Source organism: Xiphophorus maculatus, chromosome 11, assembly GCF_002775205.1.
Source record: "Xiphophorus maculatus strain JP 163 A chromosome 11, X_maculatus-5.0-male, whole genome shotgun sequence".
In the NCBI taxonomy this organism is placed as follows: Eukaryota; Metazoa; Chordata; class Actinopteri; order Cyprinodontiformes; family Poeciliidae; genus Xiphophorus; species Xiphophorus maculatus.
Genome location: NC_036453.1, coordinates 26,326,545 through 26,353,702, shown reverse-complemented (window position 1 = coordinate 26,353,702; position 27,158 = coordinate 26,326,545). Strand labels below are relative to the sequence as shown.

Genomic DNA, 27,158 nt, shown 5'->3' with positions numbered 1-27,158 from the left:
GTGATGTAAACCCCCCCACCCCAAAAAACAGAAGGTTGTTGTACCTCTGAACCTCTTCTGGTTCTGTTATGCATCACCAGAACCAGAACCAAACATGGAGGAGCAGCATTCAGCTTCTATGCACCTCAAAACTGCAAAACAGCTGAAACACTGAGCTCCTTTAAATCAAGGCCTGTTTAGAGTTGCTATTGAACCAGAAGGAATGTAAAATTGATCAACGTATTTAATGTTTATTGATCATTTTGATAATGGCACTAGATAAAATGCCATGTCTGTTACTGGTTTACACAATTGTTGACTGTATGATGTGTTTATGATGTTTTTATGTTTTCTTGGTGTAAAGCACTTTAAATTGCATTGTTATTGAAATGTGCTATACAAATAAATGTGATTGGTTGAAATCTGTTATGAGTGCAAATGTAAAGAATTTAAACAAACAAAAATAAAAACGTCAATAAGTGAGTAAGTAAAACAAATACTTTCTGACTCGGTTCCAGCATTCAGCCTTCTTGAATTCAAAATCAGTTGTAGTAAATCTGATTAAACTCAAACAAACTGACCTTGAAGGATTTTCCTGATTTACCCACATTTTAGTTAAAGCCATGAAGATCCAAAGAGTCAGAAGGAGCTCATAGTACCAATGAATCAGTGATGGCTTAATCAAAAACTAAGTTTAACAGAAAACCTGTGGTTTCACATGGTTGTGGACAAGAGAAGTCATGAGAATCTGATGACCAATGTTTGCTAGGCAGATGAGGTGTATATAAATGGGTTGTTGATTCCAACTAAACAAAAAACTGAACCAAAAGGTGCTTCAAAGTGTTAGCTTCATTGCGTGCCCTGGCATACAACCGGGTCAGTACATCTTTTTAATTCTTCCTTTTCTCCGACAGATTGATTCATTGGTCTATTGAGTTGTATGGGATAAACCTCCTGCTATTAGTAGGAGGGGGTGGGGGGTAAAAAAAAGTTGAAATGGTTTATCGTCGCTTCGTTTATTTCCCGTCAAAGAAAACAGCCATTTTGCCTATTTTTATCTACTAAAGTAAGTATTACTGTCATGTTTCTTTAAATCTGCCCTGTGGTTCCACGGTTTTTCCGAACGTCAGCTGCAACTGCAGTTGTTCTCAGGTTTTGAAAGACCTGCATAAAATACCCCAGCAGTGCCTCTTGGCACCAGGCATTAAAGCATCTGCCATACTGGTTTCGTGTGGACAGGAAGAGCAGAGGGTTCTGCCAAACTATGCTGTTAAAATACCCACACATCATGGGTTATTTCTGCTCAACACGGACGGATGTGTTTTCATGTGTCCAACTAGATCCAACACACGCATTGTCATATCCCAGTTATGCTTTGAATGGCTGTGTTTAGATAATTGTAAATCTTCAACAAGGGGCCAAAGTGACTGCTGATATGTTCGGTAGTCAGTCTATCATTGTGAGGAGACCTTGTGATCTGATTAAAAGAAGCTCTCCTCTCCCAGATGAAGTGAATCACGATGGGTATGAAGCTGCTGATAAGCCTGTTTGATCTCGCCATGCCAAAGCCACAAGAAAGAAAGCAAAGGCCTTTGGAGTCGGGTCTCTGCGCTAACCACAGTTATGATGAACGAGTGCTTACAGGCATGTGTTTAACACAGGGGAACAGATAAGTCAGGCAGTTCTTAATCCCAGCGATGGGACGCCTCATGGTTTAAGCGGGGTGGGTTTTTTACTGATTTTCTTTTTTTTTTTTTAATAAACCCGATGCCCCGTTTAAACGCAAACACGTGAAATGTTCCTCAAATACAAATATGGTGCATTTCAGACTTGTGCTGTTTAAATTTGGTCACATTTTGTTTAAGTAAAAAAAAAAAAAGTCTTTCCGTTGCGTCTGTGTTCAGTACCGACATATAAATTATGGATAATTCCAAAGTGAGACCAAAAAAAAAAAAAAGGTTTTGTTTTTGGTTTTTCTACAAAATAAAATAAAATAAAATAAAAGCAGTCCGGAGTGCGTTGGTTTTCAGCTACCCTGACTAAATGCCGCCTTTTAATGCTATTACAGCTGCATGTCGTTGGTGTCTCCACCAGCTTTGCGTACCTGGAGACAAAAATGTTTGCTCATTCTTCTTCAATAAATATCTCAGTCTCAGTCGGGTGGATAGAGAACATCTGGTGACACCAGCTTTCGTTCGGGTCTGGACTGGGCCACGTTCTAACGCATGAACGTGTCTCGGTCCAAACCACTGCAACATTCTATGGCTGAAGGTTTGGGGTCGTTGCTCTGCTAGAAGCAGAACCTCCAGTCTCAGTAATTAGCCTCCCAGGATTCCTCTGTTTTTTTTTTTTTTTTTATCTAACAAATTTTAAAACCACAGTTTGTTTTTTTCTCCTTTACAATTGTGTCATGTTTTCTGTTGGTCTATCGCATCAAATCCAAACAAAAACACATGGAGTTATGCGACTGGAACATGACAAAATGTCTAAAGGTTTGTCTGCACTGTAAAAATACAACATTTTACCATGCAGCTTTTGTCTAGTTTTCAGTGCAAATATCTTATATGATACACTTACATGAGAAATTAACTTTCAGTAAGATACAGGAGCATGTTTTACATAAATAACAAATTAACTACATCCTTAATCTCATTGTACATGTGCATAGTGACAAACAATAAATTCATTCATCACAATTCCTGAATGTAAAAAAGTACTAGTTTCACAGTGGAGCTGGTACTTTATTATTATTATTATTATTAATGAAATACTGACAAGCTCCTATATCCTGCTAAGAAAAGTTCCTTGTGAGTTAGTTTTATCTTATTTCAAGTTAACTTAAAGATATTTGCACTTAAAACAATAAAAAAAACTTTGTCAGGCTTTATGTTTTTGCAGTGTTATGTATTATATGTTCGTCTTGCAGTTTGACCATTTCTGAAAGACTATTCCTCTTTTCAAATGGTGTTGAGTATAAATTTTTGTTGTTAAGTTAACTGATGTTAACATTCTTTATTTATCCCAAAGGGGAATGAAATGTGGTCATAACTCTTAACATCAAAGTATCTTGAAAAAGTTGTGTTGCAATGGACTCAAAGGATTTCCAGTAGCAGCCAATGTTACGTCAAATCTAAGGAAGCCTCTGACTCAACAGGTGTTAGAAACTCGATTTCCGGGCCGCAGAGACGATATTTCAAAGTAAGTCCTGGATGAAACCATCTGTTGTTGGCGAGCACTGCTAATCCGCCTGATTTGCTTTTGCTGCTCCTCTTTAAATGTGTTTACCTGTATAGAAAGTCAGGCAGATAGATGTTGGAGTCTAGGATAATCCTCGCCCATCATGATTGATGTGAGAAATAGTATAAACTTTCTCCTTCTCTTGCTGCCCTTTTAACTCTTTACTCTGATCGACTGTCCTAAAAATCAGACTGTGCTGGTTGGAATATATGCATAAAGAAATAAAGTGTATACACTTATAAAACTGTTACTCCAAAAGTTAAAAGCCTTCCACACATTTCAGCTGGTTTATAACCAGATCAGATGACCAAATTTTAACAATTAAGTTTGAAATGAAAACAAAAACCTTTTTGATTTCTACGTCTGAATTTTTTTAAATCTCCATGAACTGGGACTGTTTAGTGGGAAAGCATCTCACTGCTACTCACAAAAACAAAGAAGCTTAATGTGATTTTTTTTTATTAAAAAAAAAAAAGAAGACAGAAATCCACCCGGTCAGCATAATTTAATGAGACAGAGTGTGAAAGGAACTAAGTGGATAACCAAATGCAGAGTGGGCTCGTGGGTGGGCGGTGGATGAAGTCAGTGATATTTCAGCATCCCCTGGTGGTTAACCTGCTGACGGGGAGGAGGAGGAGGAAGTGGGAAACGGTGATTCTGGAGGAAGGGGTCGTTATTACATTATTAGAATCTCAGTCCAGCTGCCTGTTTGAACAGGTATGATCTGAACGCTGGAGGGAGGGGGGAGCTCCAACCGGAGCCCCCAGGGGCAGGGAGGGGTTGGGAGGGTGGGGACCGATCCATCTTCCCGGTGCTCTAGGAGCGGTCGATCTCGGAACACCACAGATCGACCCCAGAACAGGTTCCACACATTGGACCGCAGGATACAGGGTGATGCTGCGCGGTTCCTAAACAAGTCTGGTCTGAAGTCAGGCGTAGCCGCGGCATGTACCATCCAGATTAGGAAGTTTCCCTCATGCAAATGGGATTACCTGAGAAGAGACTTCCAGTTTTACACGTAGAACTTCTCTAATTGTTTTATGGGTGTTTAGAAATATATTGTACATATATTGGTACAGATTTTTATCAAAGTTTTTAAAATAGTATTTTGTGTGAAAGGTTTTGATTCATTTCCTAATTTACCCCATTGTCAGATAATAAGGAATATTTCAAAATATTTGATTGAACCTGAATTTTTCCTGCTACATAACAGAAAATAGTGCAAAATTTGACAGATTTTCTTTTTCTTAACATATGAAATAAATGCAGTGCTGCCATAATTCAGAACTAACAGCTAAGCTCTGGCTTGGATTCTGAAATGGAGATGATGTCAGCGCGGCAGGCGCAAATCAGTAACGTGATAACCGTTTGGATGTGAAACACTAGATGTGGAAACTGGAGTTGTGAGGGACTCACTATCCTCCCTATCCCTCTTTCTTGGCTGACATGTGAGATTCTTCAGAGGCTCCAGGGTCAGCGTGGACCCGGCAGTGTTGTCAAGACTCATCACATAAGAAACACAACACCACTCTTCTTTTCTCTCTTTTTTTTTATTTCAGCTTTATTAAAGATAAAAACAACAGCAAAACATAATACACACAAGTTTAAATTATTATTATTATTTTTTTTTTTACAGACATTCGTCATAAACAGGAACTCACCCTGGAACATATGAACTGAGTTTCTATACAAACACATTCAGGTTAGCTGTGCCAAAAGGGGCTCCCTCTTGGAACAGGACATCCTGAAACGGGCCAAGCAAAACATTCCTTATGACAGCAAGGCATTCCAGCTTAACTCAGTGATTTTACTTTTACAACCTAAAGAAAGTTCAATTTGTTTGGTCAGAAATGGGGGAGGGGAGGGACGAGGTCAGACTAATTTCAGATTTGTATATTTACCTACCTGTGGGTAAAAAAGAAAAAAAATCAACAGGGTTGTTCCAATAAAGTGCTACCTCGTACAAAAATGAGGATTGAGCAACAGAAGAAAGTTTTCATTGCAACAGAAGAGGGAAGTGTTAAAAAAAAAAAAAAAGGGGAAGGAGGAGGCCGGTTGAGCACTGCGTGTACTATACCTAAGGCTGGGTGTCACAATGTGATGTTTTGCAATGAGGTGTGTACTGTCTGGATTCTCTGGAAATTTCAAAAAAAAGACAGAGTCAGCTCACACACACGCACGCAAACACACCAGCATCTGCATTCTCAAACACAGTTCCTCACATAAAGCCACATAAAAACCCTCACGGACGTCAGCGTGGAGGAAATAAACAATAGAGCCACAACTCCGACGTTTCGCAAGCGGTTGGGAGAAAAGGGAAGTGACATCGCGGGGCACACACCTCTGAATGGGAACTGATGCTAACTGAAACAATGATATACCAACGAGGACGAGGAGGGAGGAGGAGGAGGACACGACAGGATGCTGGTCAGATGAAAGAGCCCGAAATGTCAGACAGCCTACAGACTGTTGTCGCCTTGCAATCTTAACAGCCAACACCAGTCTGATAAGCTATCTGACAGGCCGAGAGAGTGACGGACATGCCTGAAGACGTATGCATGGACACACACAGAACAATGAATTTTTAAAAAGAGAGAAAGAGAGAGATTCCTAATCCTACTTACCGTGACGGGAGGAAAGAGGAAAAAAAGAAAGAGGAGGACATGTGAATGTTCTCGACTAGAGCCGGTGCGGAGCACAGGGTTCAGCTCACCCAACAGTACCCCTCTGTTTTGAATCTACTCGAGTGATTCGTCTCCTGGCTCCGTGACTGAGGGGAGTGCAACGAGTTCATTCGAGGGTTCAGCTGAGGTAACGGCACAGACGCTTTTCACTGTGAGCTGGAGGGCTTTTTTCTCTCTCTCTCCTCCTCCTCCTCCCTCCCTCCTTCCCGCTGCTTGTGCTGCTGCGCTAGCGTCCCCGCTGCTCTCAGTCCAGCGTAGCACAGAGAGAGAGGGAGAGGAAAACGCCACATTTCATTGGCGATTAAAATAATGAAAGAAAAAAAAAAAAAGAAAGAAAATAAGAAACAGAAAAAAAGGCAGTGGGGTAATAGTCGAGCCAGCTGACGTAGTCCGACAAAGAAAGAAAAGCCAGGTGTCCTCCTTTTCGAACAAAAAGCTCCAAAGGACAAGAGGAGACAAAAAAAAAGAGAAGATTTCTCAGAACGGCTCTGAGCTAGCACGTCAGGTAGTAGCCTGCATGAGCGGCTTTAATCCACGAAATAAAGCAAACCGCTATCTTCATGTGACGCACAGACACGCTCAGTCAGTTGTAGATCTAACTGAATATAGATACACGGCTGCATCTGGTAAAGTAGCCCCCCGGGCTGACTCATGCGCTCTCTTCCTGGAAGCAGAACAATGAGGGCAGACAAAGAGACCAGCAGGGGGTGATTCAGGACTGATTTATCATTACTTATCTAGAAGTACTACAGCCCACACAACAGAAGAAGTCACCTATCTCACCATGTGTAGCCTAAAATATTCACTGACATCTCCACAGCTGCAAGACAAGAAGTGGAAATGATGCAGTTCTAAAGAAAACCTCATTCACTACGTTTCTTATCTACTCAGCCAAAGCAGAACAACTTACAAAGCTGAAAGAGTATTGTAACTACTAAACAGCAAACACGGTTAGTATTTAAAACAATTCTACCGTTGGGATAAACTTGGGAAGACTTAGTAATACTTAAAAGCATGGATGCCTACATAGAGTCACGCAAATCCCAAGCAATCACCTACCTTTGAGGGGAAAAGATACATAAATCACAAAATAGCTACCAAATTGCAAAGCTTTCATAAACTAGCGGATGGAAGTCCAAGTTCAAGATAAATATGTTGTTACAGAAGCAAGAGAGAAACCAGATGGGTCGGACTTTTTTTTCTTTGATTGTTGCCTGGGATAATGACCGGGTATCAGCCAAAAGGGAGAGTAGATATGAAGGAAGGAGGGTTTGGAGGTTGGTGGTCCAACGCAATCTTCCCCCCCCCCCGTTTGCCTCCGACTGGTCCTCACTCCGTCTTGCTCTCCGAGGACTTGTCGTGCCGCTTGCGCTTGGCGTAGCTCTGCGCCATGGAGTTGACAATGGAGCAGACAAAGAAGCATACCATGATGACCACAACCTTCTCGAAGAGCCACGAGAGCCAGTTCTCCTCCTGCCAGGAGCCACAGAGAAAGAGAGAGAGCGGAGAAGAGCTCGGTCAGTAAAAAGGAGGGCCACCCCTTTCTCCCCCCCACCAACATCACCACATGCAGCAGCAGCAGCACCCCCCCCCCCTCCACTCCGCTCTTCCCCTCCGCTCCGCTCCTGATGCTGTAGGCTAGGTGGGGATCCAGCTCCATGTGCAGGACAGATAGAGATCAGGGGTAATAAAACACGCGGCAGCCCCCGCCGTCCTCCCTCCTGTAACGCCCCCGGTGACCCCAGCCTGCAGCCTGCCTCCACCGAGTTAAATTGCCTCGCTTCTCTCCCCCGTAACTGCTGGAGGCTCGGGTTACAAGAAAAAAGGAACATTGTTCTAGAAAATGCCTTAATCTGTCCTTGTGCAACTCAAAGTCTACCCTCTTTATTCCTTCTCCTTCCTCGTACGCACTTAAAAAAAAAAAAAAAAGAAAAAAAAATCGTTCTCAATGAATCACTAAGTATACAAGCGAGAGGGGGAGGGGGTGGGGACCAAAAAGAGGGAAAACAGCTTTAAAAAAAGAAATAGGCTTCAGCTACAACTGGCTCTTTTTGTTCTAGACAAGGTGGGGGGGGGAGAGTTTGATGGATTGTCACCAGGGTCGGGGTGTTGTGGGGGGGTCCGGGGTGGCTCAGTCTACAGTTAGTGCTGGGTTCAGGCGGGGCACCGAGTGCAAGTGTGTGTGTGTGTGTGACACATAGGGGAGTGACTACACTCGCACACACTCTTCCCTATTGGTAAGACGGAGCATGAGTCAGCACGCCCCGCGCTACAGTAGTACAGTTCGGGTGAAGCGGGACCCCACGCTACCCCCTAATGCCCCCGCCACCCCTCTCCTCCTTCCGTCCCCCCCCCACCCGCCCGCCCGAGGCAGCGCGATACCCACTCTGTCATTCTGGGACCCGAACACGCCTCTGTAATTTACTGGATCACTAACAGGTTCAACGGAAAGCAACAAAATCTAAAAAAGTTCCCTCCCTGGGTGTGTTTTCTATTTATTATTTTTTAATTACGATACATCTAGTAACTAACAAAATTAAACAAAGTGTGTTCAAGGCTGAAAATAGGGCAGTTATGTAAATAATGGGGTTGAGCTTTCTTTTCTCTCCGAACGCACTTGTGGATGAGTAGAAAGTGAGATTAGCATGGGGCCCGAGGCCCCTATACTTACAGCTGGGGTCCCCTCTCCGGTGACATGGTGCAGCTTGGCCTTCTGGGCCTCCAAGTACTCCCTGAAGGGCTTCTGCAGTGCCGCACCCAGCAGAGGAACAGCGCTGTTTCCACCGACAAGAGGAGGATGAGAGGGTTGGGTGGAGGTAGAGGAGAAACAGAAAGAGAGGGAAGAGGTAGAGGGGTGGGTGGGCAAAGAGACAGAGAAGGGGAGGATGGTGGCGGTGGGGTGATGGAGGGGAGGCGGTGGGTGGGAGGGGGAGCACAAATCACGTCACATCATTGTTACTCACCAGCCCAAGGGCAGCAACAAAGGGAGGCATGCCGTCCTGTCTCCGGTACTGTACAGAGCCGGCCCCGCTTCCTCTCTCCGAGGAGAGAGAAAGACGGGGGAGAGAGCAACGAGTGCAACCCCCGTCACCGCTCATCCTCCCCGCACACACACACACACACCATAAAACACTCACTCACAGATTTACAAAAAAAAAGAACAAAACTTCAGACGGCAATAACACTCAAAAACAAACCAGAAACCTGACAAAAAAAGCGGGTAAAAATAAAAGTTGGCCTCATGGTCCTCATGCGGCAGCTGCGGCACCAGTAGTCAGTCACATTTTCCTGCTCAGCTCGCCTCTACACACACACACACACACACACACACACTCGGCTTACTCTCCCGCTCTAAGCTCTCCCTCACTCGCTCACATCGGTGAACTCGTTCACCTCCCCTGCAGTGCCTCCTCTGCCGCTGCAGCGAGGAGAAATGAATGACTTCTCAGAACTCTCCCATTTATCATAGGCGGTTCCTGTAAGAACTGGTTTCAGCCAATTAATGAGGAAGTGAGTCGTACCCGAGCCGCGCCGCCACTGGCTGAGACCCGGGGGGGCCGGCCCACTGGGGGAGGGCCGCTGCTGTAAGACAGCCCATATTAGGAAACCCTTTACAAAATGTAGTCATCGACTACAAGCATTCTACTTCGGCCCCCTCCCTCTACCCCACCACCCCCTTTCCTTGCCCTCTTACACACGCTTAAGAAAAAAAAAAAAAAAAAAAAGTGAGACTGCAGAGAATGGCCTAGAATAGCGAATCAGTGGCCCATCCCTGAGTCGGAGTTAGTGATTAATCTCTAAACAAATACACACTAAAGACCTCCACTAATTTTCTTTTATGGATGCAACACTCGCCCCCCCCCCCACCCCTGAGGTTTCAGACCAATGCATTCCTCCTTTTCCACGTATGCATCTTTTTTTTTTTTTTTTGTTCTGTTCGCATGGGGCAGCCACCATCAAAGCTCCGAGGCACATCAAAGATTTTAGGGCAGCGCTTTGCGTGGGCAGCCGTGTCACATACGGTTGGGTTTATAGCTGATAACTTTCTCTCAAGGAGGCAAGTCATTTCCGTTCCTCCCCATCCCACACACACACACACACACACACACACGCACACGCACACGTGTACACACACCTATCTTACGGTGAGAAAAGAAACACTTTGTGTTAAATGAATGTGTTTACGACGAGGAGTTCCCTTAATGATTAACTTTATTACAGGTAGTTCACATCCGACTTGTAGAGGAACATGAAACAGAACTCATTGGATTGGACTCTGGTGTATTTTATGTTAAGAACCTCATGGCAAAAAAAAAAAAAAAAAAGAAAGTTTGTTTTTTTTGGAGGGAAAAACTAGCCTTCAAATTCCCATCCCCCCCAATTTGAGCAAATTCCCAACACGTACACGCATAACTTTAAAATAAAGAATTTGGATCTGAAGAAAACCCTAATATCAGTGTGACTAGATGGAAAGTTTCTGAAGATATACATTCATTCGGCGTGTAAAAGTACAGAGGTAAGAACAAAGAGAGAAGAAGAGTTTTCAGAAATGGCGGGCGAATCATCTCCTACACGATGAGCAACACTGAGTCACGAACAGAGCAAATCCACCAACAAAGAAGCTCAAAGCTTACAGTCTGCTGCAGAAAACACAACCACACAGTCCACGGCTCTCTGCTTTCTATGTCTGGTCATTTTTCTATTTTTGGGAATATACATTTATTTTTCTCCTGACAGGGTTCGTGGATAATGCTGGATTCAGGAATTCCTCTTGTAGGTGTGTTGAGAATTTATCTGTGAGTACATGTGCCGAACATCTTTCTGTGGCGAAGGAGATCTTAATGGTCCAAGACGAAGTTATTCTTCTGTTAGATGGGATTAAAACACTGTTTCTTTTTAAGTACAGAGCAAAAACTGTAAACACAGTTTTTTTTTTTTTTTTCTTGTTCAGTAAACTGTTGGAAAATGTAACAATAATTATTTCCAGGAGATTTTTTTGGGAGGAGGAAGAGTAGAGCCATGTTTATTTAAAAATGTAAAACAGCAACAAAATGTCTTATGTGTCAAGCAGAAACCAAATCAGTACAACTTATCAACTGATTTGAGTAGAGGAAACTCTGCATAGGTAAAAAGAGGAATAAGGAAAATCATGGTGAAAATTTCTGAAAAACTATAAATCCTCCATTAGAACTGAAACTGTGTTTCAATTCTGTGTTGAGTAAAATGTGATGCTTTTAGTATTCTTTTAATTTCAGACTTGCTGTAAATGCTATGAAATTCAAAGTTTTCCGACTGAAAATAAAGATCACACCCATAACAAGTGTATTTAATAAGGTGGGACAAAATTGTTCAGCATGTGCCATAAAGTTGTGCCCCACTTTTGGGTCCGTCACCGACAAACTAAGTTGACTATTTTGTGATTTTGTGAAATATATTAATAACAACACAAATAAATGATGCATGTTGGTGTTTGGTGCACATGATAATCCTTTGAGTGCTTGCGACAATATAAAAATTATTGACATTTTTTTATCAATCACAAACAACATAAGAATAATAAACTAAAATAATTTGGAGTGTGTGTGTGTGTGTGTGTGTGTTTGTTACTCGCTTCAGAATGCTGCAGATAAGGAATGAAGAAAAGCAGAAATAATAAAAGCAAGGAAAATTTAAAGAGGCTGTAAATGTTTTATTGAAAAACTGCAACACTTCCCACATTTAGATCCTCTGAAATATATAACAAGTTAAATTATTTTAACTACCCAGAAAAATATATATATATATATCTGTGTGGGCGTGTGTGTGTGTGTGTGTGTAAAGTCTATTTTAAATTTTACATTTTTCATACATGTCACAAAATCACATTGTATTTTTTTTTTATAATTAATTTTTGCAAAAAGCCAAAAGTTGTTTGAAGAGTTACTGCTAAAAATAAAAAAAATATATCATTTATTGTAAAAAGTAATTTATGTTTTTTTCTGCCTGAAGCTGATTTTGTACATAAAATTCTTTCATCAGAGGGATTTGAATACATTTCTTTGCAAACTGAAAGGTGACATAATGAAATAAATCAGATACTCAAACTTAATGCCTTTGTTGTTGTTTCTTTTCATACATAGATGCAAACATAGATTTTTTTTTAAGTGTAGGATTAGATTTTAATGTATTTAACCACAGAAATTTAAAGGGAACCAGAACGTGCGTCACTTACGGTCCATTCACACCCTATTTTCTTTCTTTGCTTTCCTCTAAACAAGGTAATACCGCCTCATTTGAGAGTGCAGTCAGAATATCCCTGCTCTATTTGATCAACACTTTTTGAACATGAACTGATCTCATCCGGAGATCCAGGAGAAACCAAAGCCCTGCCATCTTCCTATAGTACCACCAACACAATCCCTTTTTCTGCTTTCCCTCCCAACCTGTCTGTGTGCTCACACAGTACATCTCTGCAGCACATCCCAAAGCGACAATTATTAAATTGTTTGTCAGATGGAATCAGTGTATTCTGTGAAATGTGACAGTTCTGTCACAGAAGTAAAAATACTGCACCACGTTTAAATCCTTGTGCACATACACCCACACACATGATTTGCATAGCTGTTAAAGCGTAAAAACTCCAGCAAAAAAAAAAAAAAAGTTTTAAAAATAAAAAGGAAAAGAAGTAATCAACTGGATCAAATTATGAAGCACATGGAGGAAATCAAGCAACAAACCCAATCACATGCATTTCTTCAGGTTTCTGATAAAAACATGTGGTAGATTGAGTTCTGTGGAGCACACTTATAAATTATAAAATTAAATCTCTGTTGACATTTTCTGAAATATGTGTTCAATAATCTGGAAGGATGTGGTGGGAAAAAAAACTCACGTTAAGTAAGTAAAGAAAGGAGGGAAAATCCCCCAGCTGTCTGCTTCCTGATTATTGTTCTGAAGGGTTAATTTGTGAGCAGCATTTCAGCCATCTCGTTTCTTTTTTTTTCTACTTTTTTTTTAATGAACTATCATTTCCTGCTTCTGTTCATGGAGAATGGAGCATGTCTGGATGTCCTGTGTTCGTCCTGTGAACGCTAAATTCCAAAGGCTTCGAGTCAGACGTGACCTTTGACATGTCTGTGTGCCACCTTTAGGATTCCCGGTTTCTTGTTCCTCATGTTCATGAAATCCCGACACACACACACACACACACACACAGGCACAGTCACAGGACGACACACGCGGGCTTACGCACGCACACACACGCGCGCACCCCCACACACACAGTCATGCATGCCCTGACGTCCCGGGCAGAGGAAGATGGAGAACAACGGCTCCCATGACAGCCAAACGCTGGCCAGGTCCAACGGGTTACGACATCATCACAACAACAGGGTTAGGCAATCACTACTGTTACCCAATGCTCCACAGGGCCATAGTTCACACCTAACATAACAGCAGCAGCGCTGCAAGAAGAACACACACACAGGGTGGTGAGGCGGTGGTACAGAAACTCTGACCTCCTCACCGTCTCTGTGCACTAAACAAAACGCTCCGAGCGTCTCTTTACGAGCCGGTTGTGGGGAGTAAACCTGCAAATCTGATCAGAAGATGGAAAACTGAGGAGCGGGTCATTCGGCAAACGAGGGAGGAAAATTGTGACTCGCGTGACAAATGTTTGCAGGTAATATCTGTCTGCGTGTTTGAGTGTGTTTGTTCCTCCTCCAGTCTGACCAGGCTTTTTTCCCAGTGACTTCACCGCTAAAACATGGAGCCCACTCCTGGACGGAGATCCCCCTGCCCAGGGTGTTTATCACATCCTCACTTCAGAGCCATCTGTGTCAGCCAACACTCACACACACACACACACACATATGGACACATCCTCTTGGGGTACCCAGAAACACAGCCACACTAAAATCACCTTTAACCCCATCTTCCTGCCCCAGCATGCCCACACAGAGCCTGCTGTCCGGGGCGTGGAGGTGGGTCACAGGGCGACCACACCTGGACCCTTCAGCTGGTGGAAAAGTGTTTCTTCAGTGACTCAGAGGTGACTGGAGACAAATCCAGACAAGAGAACGGCAGTAACAGGCAGGTCAGAAATAGAAGAGAGGGCAGATGATGACATATAAGGCACATCTGATTTTCCTAAAGTTATATTAGAAGGGACGCTTGCTGTATGGAGGTTGTGTTATTACCTATGTGTGACATTTACTGTATTTTAGGTTGTATTTACACATTATTAGTCCTATGTAACTAAGCCACAACATCACAGTGTGGATTGAGGAATAAATCAAAAACTACTCTAAAGTATAACACCTTGGAAAACAATTTAAAATGCTTAAATCGTTTACCTTTTCTCATGTTATAACCAGAAACGTCAGTGAAATTTATTTGGGATCTTTTTTATATAGACCAGGGGTCTTACTTGTGGTTCCAGGTTCGGAAGAGGCTCTTTGGACTTTCCACGATGGCTCCTAATAACTTTGGCAAATGTAATAAAGAACCAACTAATGTATTTTATATATATATATAATAAAAATTCCGGTTTTAGTTGCTTTTCACATTTTTTGATGGAATAATTGGATTAAATATACACAAAGAAAGGACTCCAACAAATCAGTAATATTTTTCAGGTCTTTTTTTTTGTCATTAGGTTGGAAGCTGCTTTTTCACAATCAGCTTTATAGGGCAAGCGCTCACAGCGCACAGAGATACACAGAGACTTAGTATTAGTACATAAATAATTTCTCCAAATCCCAAAGAAAGAAAGTGTTTCCACCCACTTTACTTCAAAAAATTTGGCATCTTTCTTTGATTTAAAACCTAAAAATAGAAATAAAATGATGGTTCTTTAAACACAAAAAGACACTTTCTATAGTAGAAATTTATCCAAAAAAGTATTTTTTTCAAAAGATCATGTAACCAGTTTTCTTTCGCTGGACTGAAGGCAAAATGGCTCTTTAGATTACAAAGGTTGCACAGCCCTGATATGAAGTAGAACAGAAAAGATGGTGTTCTGTTTTTTTTGTTGAAAATTAAAATCTCAAAAGTGTGGCTTGCCTTTGTGTCAGCTAAAACTAAAAACTCCTCTTTGCAAAATAGCTCAAACACAAGTCAGATTGGCTGGAGAGCATCTGTGAACAGGATTTTTCAAGTCTTGTTACAGATTTTGTGTAGAAGGTGTGAATATTTTGTTGCAATGAGCACAAACGTGAAACTGTGGAGCTGCTTCGGTATACAGTACGCTGCGGCTCTGTATTGTGCCTATGAGGCATGTCACATACACTGTTGTATGCTGCTCACATAACCACATGGGTTACAGTACAATGTACCTGGCAACAGCCACAACATGCTCCATATCTTCTGCTGTCACCACTGCTCCTGCTGCTTCATACGTCAGAGCTTCAGCAGACGACAACAGAGCCAACAGATGGGTAACAAGATCAGGCACCCATTATTTTGTAAAGACGGTTGGAGCGAGACACAACCAAAACCCAGTTGAAATATGGGAACACAAGCATCTGCTGATTTCCTTTCGCATCTGCTCAACGTACAGTGAAGCTGCAGTCTGAGTTTACGTGCCGCAGACGTTGTGGTTAGAAAGTCAGCAAGGAAAAGCAAAGTGAAAGTACTTGGTGTCTGCATGTTGGTGTGCATTGAGATGAAATAGATGAAAACGGCAGCAAGATTTAAACAAGATTGTATCTGAAAAATACGGTTAAATATTCAGAAACAGGACCACGCCTCCTCTTACTGTATCTGGACCATAACATTACTGTGAGAGGAAGATGTCTCAGCTTTCAGACTGGAGCCGAGTCCTTCCCTCCCTACGTCTTAACAATGCAGCTCATGCACTTAACACTGCTCCCTCTGAGTGACTTGCTTCTTCCGAGGAAAAGATGCTGATGGGGAACAATAAGCCTGTTTTCACCGAGGTGTGACTGATACAAAGCTGGGAGCGAGCGGGGCCCGGATGTCTGCCCAGCTGCCTTCTGAGTCAGGTCGTGTCTGGGGTGACTCGCCTCCAAAACACACACAAACACACACGCCCACACACAACATCATGGCGACTGGTGAGACGTTACGGAGGATCTTGGGTCTTTCTGTTGGACTCTGCTGATTAAGAGTCTGAGGTCACATTGTGTTCCCCCTGACAAATTAGCCGTTCTAAAAAGGAATCAGTGTCACACTGTTATCTAAAAACGACATGTAGGTCATTTGTCATCCGCTCATCATTTGCTGGAAACTTGGCCTGAACGTTCGCAGGAATAATCTGTTGAGGGAGCAGCTTGTGTGTCCAAAAAAGAGAGATACAAGGGTAGGTATGGATCATTATGAGATTCTCAGCGTAGAATAATATTGAGTCAAAATACTGCAAATTCACAATATTGCAATTACTCAGAAAAATAACATGAATGTTTAACAAGAGCCAGATGCTTTCATTTATAATGTATACGGATTCCTCTTATTCCTCCTGAAACAACATATTAATTATTACACCCATAATAATTGTACATTTACGTTTATTTAAAAGTTGTCTGGTCACATAATAGCAAAATTTATATGTTTCATTAAGTAGCACAACCTAATTCAGGGACGACAGATTTATATATTTAATTCCTTTAATATGTTCAAAAAGGCGTGCAGTGAAGTAGCCACTAATTCAATTTCACTCCTTCAAGTTACTTATATCTGTAAAATATATAATATAATGTAACAATTTTAGTTCTAACTGAGGAAATGAAAATGAAGCCATGTTACAAAAATAAATACATAAATTAAATACAGAATTTTTCTGCAAAAACTCCATGAACTACCATTACAATTCCTCCAATCTAACGTCCACCAGGTTTTTACTGACACACCACATATTGCAGTGCAATTCTGAGATTATAGTGCATCATTTTCAGGCTGATTTTTTTATTAAAAGATCACAAACCGTTAAAACTAAAAAGCCAAATAGCTTTGACCTAAACTTGCTTTTCAGCTAGCGGCTAAAGCCATGTGGCAGATTTCTTAACTCATTTTTTGTGTCACTGACTCTAGCTACTGGTCACAAATGTTCAAACACAATAATTCACATTTTTTTGCACAAATTATTGCTGCTTGCATAATGTATTGCATAATTTAAATATGAAGTGCACTTTATAAGGTTTGTATCCGATTGAAAAATATATTTTAAAATGTTCTTGAATTAAATCATATTGATAACCGGGACAACCAACCCCCTCAGAGCATTTGATTCTTTCTTACTTACTGTTTGCTACAACTAACCGTAAAAATGAAAATCACACCAAATTCTAAGCTTTAATTTAATTGTACTCCAGGCATGCTTGGACATCAGTTTGACACATTTGTCAAAATGGAAAACTCCTTCTAGTCGTTCTCACTTAAAAATCCCTAAGAGTGTCTGACCCCTCCGGATCACAGAATAACATCTGAATGCTTGAACAATTAACTATATAAAAGTGACCCTCATCATAAAATGTTAGCCATCTAGGAACCAAGATTTTTGATTATTTGTCATGTTTTTTTGTTTTTTTTTGCTATAACAAGTTTTTGATAAAGATAAAATGTACTTCCCGAAAAACAAAACTCCCTGCACAAGTTCCACTAGTGACATTACATTAGGCCCAATCAGACTTATATCTGTTAATTGTATTTTTTTCCTCTTTTATGTTTTGAATAAAATTTTCTCTTCAAAGATGTTTGCCTGCACTTTGTACAGCTTCATAAAAATATCAGATCACAACCAGAACAACCAAACGTGTCTCGTCCCTGATGTTGTTCACTAATTCCAGCTGCCCTTCGTGATTCTTGTGCTTCCTGTGATTCCAACACTCCAAATGCACACAAAGCACAATTACCGTTTTATTTTTTCAGCACACTTACAAAAAATATTGTGGTACCTCGCAGCAGATATAAACAGTTTGTCACTCAGTCAAGTTCTTATTATGGGAAATATATCCCATGCAATATCGTCTTTAATGGCTTCCGTTCGACCTTTCGGCCCGCAGGTAAACCTCCCACTGCTCCTCTGTGTCAGAGACTCAAAGGTCTAAGGCAGGGGTCTGCAGCCTGTGGTTCCAGAGTCGCCAGTGATTCTTTGAACTTTCCACTATGGCTCTTAATAACTTTGAAATGTTCTGGTCTTCTTTTTATCAGTGATTAGATTAGAAACCATGTCCTTCTTTTAGTATTTTGTCACAGAATTTTTTTGATAAACGTCAATAAACCACAGAAGAAACATTCTTTCTTTTTGCCAAAGCTTCCACCAAAATAAAGTATTATTTTAAAACCTGAAAGAAGGAAAGTGGTGGCTCTTTAAAAATGACAAATTTCCAACAGAAGATATTTATAAGCAATTGTAAGTTTTTTTTGTTTTTGTTGTTGAAAATGTCATGTAACATTTGTGGATCTGAGCGAATTTCATTTAGCAGGACAGACGTCGTCTAATCAGAAGCTGAAGTGGATATGACGGGAAAACGGACACCCCTGCTGATCCCTGCATTAAACGTAATGACGACATAACGGAGTGTGTTGCAGGCCGCCGAGGCTTTCTAACGCTGCGGCTGTCATGTTCATCACCTTATTGGAGGTGTTTTGGTTAGCAGTGGAAGGACTGATCAATGCCATCTTTGTCAGAGCGCTTTTCAGTGACATAATTTCTCCATTTCTGCAGATTTAACGAGCAGGAAGACTTTACTCATGAAAACAGGAGCGTAAATGTATACATACATTTTTCAGTTATATGTTTTTGGCTGATTAAGACAACTAATTGCCCCAGGTAAATGGGGGGAAGGAGAGAAAGCCACAAAAAAAAATCCCTTCATGATAGGTGATTTTTAGATCTCCCAGTTGCTTCTAGTGAAGACAGCCATACATTCACTTTGAAACTATACAAACCTTGTTTCTATATGAGCTAGGAGTGTGTGTATGTGTGTGCGCGTGTGTGTTTAAGATGAGTGAATATGTCAGTGGAAACAAACTGTAACAGACGTTTTCTTTCTCCCCTCACACACCACCAGTTCAGTACACAAATAATAGAACGAGTGTGAATACCCAGAACAGTGTGATTTGCATGAACCCTCTGCAATTTCAGTTCTCTACTTATACATTTATACATGAGCATAATAGGAAACAGGAAATGAGAGGCAAGATAAAAGAAGATAAAATTATCCACAAACTTCTTCTGCAGCTTGTATGATTCAAAATATATTCTCTTCTTTAGATTCACGTCACTTTCTACTGGTTTAACCTCTAAGCATACCAATTTCTGTTACAAAAATCATTTTTCTTATCTATTTGCAGAAGAACAAAAAGATAAGGAGAATGAGTGAGCCTTAAAGTATGTGCAAGAGCTTACAATGTTTATCAAATCTTAATGGATCTTTTCATTTAGATTTCAGGAGTTCTTGGTTTAAGAAGCACAGATCATTTTGTATTTGAAGGCATTAAAAAAGCAACATGCAACGTAAGTTGAATGAGCCACTCATTACTTTCCTTGAGCTTTGGTCTCTGACCTCAGCATTTAAATTGTACACAATATAAAAACTGTGCAATGATTCAGTTCATGTGCTAAATCAAAGAGTCTACACCTACTCCCAACAGTCTGCAGGGTCCCTTCTAAAAACAAGAGAAGACCAGAATGAGGTCATGTCCCATTGCTGATCAAAAGGCGCACTAAAGATAAGAAAAATAACTGAAATCACCTACAAGAATGTTTTTCATCAAACACTTTCTGCAACTGTACCTCACTATCATCGCACGTCACATTAGTTTAGCTCCTCAGGATCAGATGAAGCAGCTGCATGACGATTTGAGTCTTCAGCTTTTATTATCCGTTCAAAATGAATCAGTCACCATAAAAAAAAGACAACAAAAAAAAAGAGAGAGAAAGGGTTTTCTTCTCCTGCGTCAATCTGCATCAGGCACAGAAAAATACTTGTGCTGTTGGGGATAATCGTCTGACTGGATGACGGCGGTTCAAATAATCGATCAACGTTTTCTTTTCAGCACAGTTAAAAAAAATTAGACACAGTAAGATTCTTGAACTTACTGTTCAAAAATCCCCCCGGACCGCAATGTATTCAGAAGGGCTGCACCAACTAATTATTTTAGTTATTATTCTATTGATTAATCAATTAATAGGATAAAAAAAATGGCACACCTTGCAGATTTTTAATTTAAACCTTTTCATACAATATTAGAAATACATAGACAAATAATTTAATTCCTTTTATAGATAATAAAATGCGCATTTCATTGTCTAACATGCCACAACATCGCATTTCTTTAGTGTGTGCTTGATCAATTTGTAGCAAAAGATGCATCTGTGGAAAGCGCAGCCTTTCTGTTTGACTTAACATCAACAGTGTAGGACGAATCTGTTGATTCATTTTTGTATTAATAACAACTGGAGAATAATAATAGGAGAATTTCCTTAACAGAAATTGAATCAGATTTAGCTAAAACTGCCACTTGAGGAGTTCTGGGTAGAACATATTCACAGACAAAACAGTTTTTTTAATTTTTTTTTATCTTAAATGCAAAGTATATATTTTGTAGAGTTTTGGCTTGTTTTCTGCTTTGAGTGTATTATTCCTTCAGCAAATGGCCTTCTTTAGAGTCTGTATAACCCAGTTAACAATTAACTGATTACTAAATTAGTTGCTGATTATTTCAATAATCGTTTAATCCGATGAAGCGTTTCAGCTAAATTGTTCAGTTCTGTCTACAGTCGTAAATGTGCGTGCTACATATGTCATCGGGTCTGGTGTCATGCTTTGGTTAGCTTCATCTAAGATGAACCATAGCGCATAAACATTGGCTTCAGTAACAAATTAGGCAGGTTCCAAAAGTTTTTCAATGATTTCAAAAGCTGAAGTGGTTTAAAGTACGGGATTACTTCAAGCTCGGTGAAGTATTCCCTGAATCCACTCTATAAAGTTAGACAGATTGTCTGTCTGCTACATTTTCCTCTGAATGAACAGATAAAACTTTCAAATCAGCATTTGGGCCGCCTGATTGAATAACGCCATGTCTGTGTGAGTTAAAGGCTTCATGCAGCAAAACTTTTTGCTGTCCAGCCTGTTTTAGAATCTAAACATTTTACACAAGAAAAACTCTGAAATAATATGTACTGGTGTTAAATCTAATTTTTACGCATGTTACATGGAAACTCTATTTAAAACATTCTGAATAAATAGTGCAAACTGAAGCAGACCTCGTTCCTTCTGGAGCTGCACTCATGATTAAAATGAGATCTGTTTTTATTCCTTTACAGCTCATTATTGACATCAGAAACACTGAATATTCTATTTCTAAATGCATACAAATAAAAGAGCTTCATTTGACTTATTTTTGTTGCACGTTAATTTCCACCTACTTAAATTTTAGCATTTTATAAACAGATATTTAGGTTGAAAGAAATCATTGAACTACCAAAATGTTTCTTCAAATTGGAAGAAACATTCTAGAGTGGCTCTGTTGAAACTAATGGAGAATCTCACCAATGTGAGCAAATCTCTGTGGCTATTTTTTAAAATTTTGACCAGGATTTCAGCTTTGGTATGGCTATTTAAATTATTTATATAAGTTTATTTTGATATTTACACTGAGATTAGGGTGATGGAACGGAGGCTTCACAACCTCAAAGACATATCATCAAAATACAAGTGGAAGAAAAAAGCTGAAGGTTTGATTGTTGTAACACCATGTAACCTTGCTTAAAGTGTATAAATATTTTTCCCCATGGTGTTTAAAGATAATGTATAAATTCACATGGATAAATCTCTTTTTTTTTTTCAAAACTATTTATACTCAGTTCTTTTTAAATGTAAAGAGATGTGTCCTTTTTTTCCCCACCATTAGGTTGATCATTTGAAATCTAAATCCTCCAAATTTCTGTCGTAACTTTTTGAGGTCGGAAGGCCTCGTAGGGGATCACCCTAATCTTCAGATCCCTCCACTGGATCTCCATCAGATTCAAGTCAGAAATCTGTTTGGGTCACTCCAAATAGTTACTATTCCTTCCAATCGGAAGAAACAAAATTAAAGTAGTAAAGTACATTTTAAAAAGTAGCTTCTATGTGTTTAGGCCTCAGGTTGTAGAATTACTCACTTTTAAAGCTCTTGTTACAGTTAAGATGTTAGGAACTAAACTAAATGTCTCCTAAAGATTAAAGTCTTTGTGTGGATGTTTTTGTCAATGCATAGATGTCTTAACTTTGCATTTTTATAGATATTTTTATTTTGCACAGGTGTGACGGCGTATGAAACATGTTGTACGGACAGATTTCATTGATTTATTTTCTAATTCTGACAGATTTCTAACAAAGAAACTAAAGAAGTAACAGAAAAGCAACATTTGCATTAAAAACTACCACGTCAGTAAAGCACTGAGCTGTTACTTCTTGGGAATAAAAGTCTTACCATTTTGTTATAGATTGTTTTAATAAAACAAAACAATGTTTCAGGTAAAGTTTTTTTTTTTGGTGCTGAATGAAAGACGATGGAAACTCACAGCAGTTCTTTTGGGATCCAAAAGGCTGAAAAGACAACTTGTTTTAACTTGTTTAAACTTATAATTAAAGACGTGGATTTGGCCTTGACTTGGAACTGCCGTGCAAAGATTCGCAGCTCATCACTGGTACCCACCTCTGCTTTGATAGTTCACACTAGCGAACCTCCTCACGCCCCAGTAACAAGAGCGGCCTGCTGGGACCTCCTAAAGCGGACAGCCTCGTGCTGCAGGAGCAGCAACCCGAGTCCATTACCAGTGTGCCGGTAACGGACTCCTCCTGCCTTGGAGACACACTCACATGGCAACAGGTCCATCCCGGCTCAGCACATCGGTCCATGCTGGTTATGCTTTTGAGGTTTGGATTCTCTCTTTCTGCATTCGCCACCAGAATCTGACAGAGAGACGCCCTCCCATGACACATGCCTAGTTGATTTATCAAGTTTTATGCAAGATGTAGAGATGGGCTGACTCAATCAATATGATGGATTTAAGTGAGGATCACTGAGAAGATGAGCCAGAAAATGAAACTATTGTGATTAGTTATATTATTTCAGTTAGATTTTTTTCTCTTCTCTCTGCAACATTTGTAGGAACTCAAGTCAGTCCCTTCAAGGACTGGGTGATCAAATTGATTTGATCAACAAATCAAATTTTTGGTTTTTGAAAATTTATTTTTTGGAAAGTCAGGATTCTCCAAAACAAATCCTGATTTTTGCACTCTTTGGGTTTTCATAGTTCCGCGTGATGTCAGAACGCCCAAGGCGGCCATCTTGTTTGACAACTGTGCTTTTCAGCGTCTGTTTATTTGGACTTTGAATTAACCCTTTCATGCATAGTGGTCACTACAGTGGACAGCTATCTAAAAGCCATTTTCTTGTGCTTCCTGTGGATTTTTATGTTATAAATGCACACAGACCACTGAAGTGGACACTAATGCATCATAAAATATCCCATCAACTAATGGCCATCAGCTGCAAATGCAAGAAATTATTTTTGTTAAATACAATATGGCCGACAGACAAAAAAGCATGAGAACCGACCCGGTCCCTCCTTCTACTGTAGACGACTCTTGCAAGTAAAAAAAATATTGTGACATCAGATAACCCCTAAGGAACAATACTACTGATGTATTTTTCAAATAACAACTTTGTATTTGGACAAAATTACAATTGATCACATAAAAATAAAAAAAAAATTATTTTTACAAAAAAATTTTCCTACCATTTTTATGCCTTAAGAAAAATATTTTTAAAAAATTGAAAAAAAAATTCTGACACAAAGGATCATAATTCATGCATGAAAGGGTTAAGGTCAACTTTGCAACCAAGTAGGGACAGGCTGAGATTGTTTGTTAGTGTTTTCTCACTAAGTGAATAAAGTCCTATTTTTTAATTAAAAATGTGGAATGTTGAGAATCTCATGAAGTTATACTTTGATATACGTTTAATAGATAATACTTACCGCTATAGAAATATTTCACTTTTTAACACATCAGCATCAAATTATCAGTGAAAGGACTCAGAAATGATTGTGCAAAGAACTGAATCTATAAAGATTAAACACACTGAGCTGGTCACATCAGATAACCATCAAGGCTTTTTTTCATTAAAACAACAGTTTTCTTGTAATTCTAAGATGTTTTTTCTGGTAAAATTGCATCTTTATTCTGCTAAGATTCAACTGTATCCTCAGAATGAAATAAACATTCTCGTAACCAGGCCGTAATACTTCTCCGTACAACTCAAAGAAAGGTGATGGCAATAAGAGCCACTTATTGAAAATATTTTCTGTCATTTGTAATTTTTATTTTAGAGAAGAAAGCAAGAAAAACGTCGATTTAAATTGGAAATCGGCTATGTTATGAAAAAGAAATACCCAAAAAACTTCATTTTATTTTTAAGCCATAGCCTCCAGCTCTCCCCCAACAGTTGGTGAGTTGATGTAAACAAGTCTGAATCCCAAACACTTCCATCCGACGGCCCCCCATCACTGCAGCTTTTCTCAAAGTGAAAGCTGGAAAAACTGGCACAAATACGAGCGAGTAGCTCAGCCTCAACGCAGCGTCTCGCTCCAGATCAAACGAGAGGACTGAAACGGCATGCCAAACACCGGAAAGCTCCCTGATCCAGTCCTGCACGCGCTGGATGATTTTGAGTCTTTCCTGCTTTCTGTCATCAACTTCAGGCTGACAAAGTCTGAGCTGAAAGAAGAGAAAGGAGGGCAGGGAGGAGTAGGCACGGAGAGAAAAAGATAAATCTGTTGCTCTTGTGCTGCGTGAAGCATAGCAGTGAGCCACTGCCAACTCTCTGAAGTGCATTCGGAGTGGTCAGCTTCACAAGACCTTCAGGTTGTCCTCAGTTATTTAATTAGAAAATCCAAAAAAGTCTGAAGTTGAACTTTCGCAGTGATGATTTAGGAGCAAAACGCTTCATCCCCAAAGGAGTACCATACTCAACCGTAATTGTTGCAGTGGCAGCATCATGCTATGTGGTTAGTTTTCTTTGGCTAAAGCATGTTGTTTTTGTGTGTGGTTAAAATACAGAGTCTGGTAAAAAAAAAAGCTGAAGACGAAAATGGATTTTATTTGTCAATAAAAACAAAAAAAGCTTCGCCAAAAGGGAACTAAACTGAACATGAGGTCGTCATAAAGGACTTCTGGCGTCATTGTGAAGCATCTTCTAAAATGTTCTCACTTTTTCATTAAATGCATGTAAAAAAAAAAAAAAAAATTATTCTGCTGAATAGTTTCCAAAAAGTAAGCTTGGTTCCAAAACAACATCAACAAAAGAATACCATCCACATGTTGAAACATTGGGGATGGCAACATCATGCTGTGGGGTCACAACCCCCTGCACAAGATGCCTCATTTTAAGCTAAACATTTTTGACCCACACTGTTTTATCTTTCATCAGGTATTATTTAAAAATTATAAATAATCTAAGTTTTATTGCCTAATTTTATCCTATTTCTTTTGTTTCATATCTATTTTGCCATTCAATATTTACTTAATCTGTTTGTTGAATACTTTTTATTATTAAATTATGAAATGTTATTGGCACCTGAATGACAGACAACTCCTAATATATGTCTTGTTTAATAACAATGATGTCAAAAGTTAGTTCTTGAGATGGAAGTGGGTTTTTTTGTTTGTTTTTTTGTACGAAGGTGGTTGTAATTATAAACAGCTTTGATATCATTTTTAAACCAAAACATTAAAAATGTAATTAGAAAGCTGAACATAAAAAGAGATTTCATTTGAAGCAAAGCACACAAAGTCTTTCGAACCATTTCTGAATTGATCAGTTTCATAATCCTCTTCACAAATATTTGAATGTAAAACTTAAAACAAACTTATTTGAATAAAGTTAAACTTTTGAGTTGCAGTTTCAAACAGTGAGCTGGGTGCAGGAGGAACTACCAGGCCCACGGCTTACACTCTTCCGCTTGAGAGGACTTTAGTTCAACTATTTTTTGGGGGTGGGGGGATCACATAGTTTTATGATTTTCAGAATGTTCTTTAAACATTGTAAGCAATATTTGTTAGGTGCATAAATTTATCCTTTACAACTTTTGTTGTTCAAGTCAAGATTTTTACCTACCTAATCAAACTTGGTAGAGTTATGAGAGGGCTGTGGACAAGAGATGTCCTCACAAACTAATAGCTTTGCAAAACGTTTGTAAGGTAGTGTGAGCAAATATTGCCCAGTCAAGATGCAACATGTCGAAAACCCATGTGAAAGCAGACTGATTGCTGTAATTAAACCAAAAGATGATTTTAGCAAAGTAATACTTTGAGGGTGTGCACAATCATGCAACATGGCTATTACCGCTTTCTATTTTTCCACGCAAATTGATTTGTTTTTAAGAAAAATAATCCACATTGTGGACCAAAAACAGCAATGAAATTGTTTTATTATTTGATCACAAAAGCAAGAAGCGTACGCATTGCTTCAGCCTCTTTGCATTTTCACAAGCTTTGGTCAGTCACAGCTTGCAGAATCTCGTCCTGAATTAAACATCGACTGGACACGCTCGAAGAGGAGACGTCTGCACATTAGTCCCAGGATGTTAGCAAGTCTGATCAGACACCAGACCGCATCCCGACCTCAATATCAGCTTTAGCAATCAGCCCAAAAGGCAAATGGAGGGTGCGGGGGGAAGTTATTGTGTCTCTGTAAGAGTTCAAAGTCGTCCTTGCGTTATCATCATCCTGCTGCTGCTTAAACACTAACATATTTAGCTTTAAATGCTTTGCCTGTCGAAGGGGACGGTGAGCTGTCTGCCTGAGAGGCACAAATTTCTCAAAAGTATTTGCGAAGAACTAAGAACTAGCAGTTCCCAAGAACAAGCACAGCAGTTTATTTAATTGAGTAATTGTCAAGGTATGTGACTTATTTTTTGGTGTTATCTCCTTCTGACTGAACATCAAAACAATCAGAGTTTCATAGCGGAAAATGTGAGTCATTACATTTTAGATGAACAATAAAAGTGGAGAGCATATAGCTAAGCTTCATATCTAAAAAAAATTTTTTTTTTTAAATCAAGTGTGCCTCAAGAAGCAATGAATAAAATAAATATATTTATTGTTGTTTTTGAGGCTATTTAGGACATTTTTAATGAAGCTGAAATTTAGTGGCATCATTTAAAACAATAAAAATGTTATCTTCTATTTAAAAGTATTTACGAAAGACAGAAAACTTTCACAGATGAAAATGAGGCTGTGAATATAAGTCAGCGGACATTACCGACAT

General features: G+C 39.6%; 1 protein-coding gene across 3 annotated transcripts in view; it reads right to left on the bottom strand.

Moving 5' to 3' along the window:
- Positions 1–4,757: 4,757 nt before the first annotated feature.
- Positions 4,758–27,158, bottom strand: part of vmp1 (vacuole membrane protein 1) — a 76,684-nt gene continuing 54,283 nt past the window's right edge. For all 3 annotated transcript variants that reach the window (XM_005812324.3, XM_023342150.1, XM_023342151.1), the window contains 2 exons: positions 8,572–8,674; positions 4,758–7,373 (listed from right to left, as the gene is read on the bottom strand). In XM_005812324.3, coding sequence (XP_005812381.3) covers positions 7,230–7,373; positions 8,572–8,674 — 247 coding nt within the window. In that variant the 3' untranslated portion in view covers positions 4,758–7,229. The remainder of the gene's footprint in view (positions 7,374–8,571; positions 8,675–27,158) is intronic.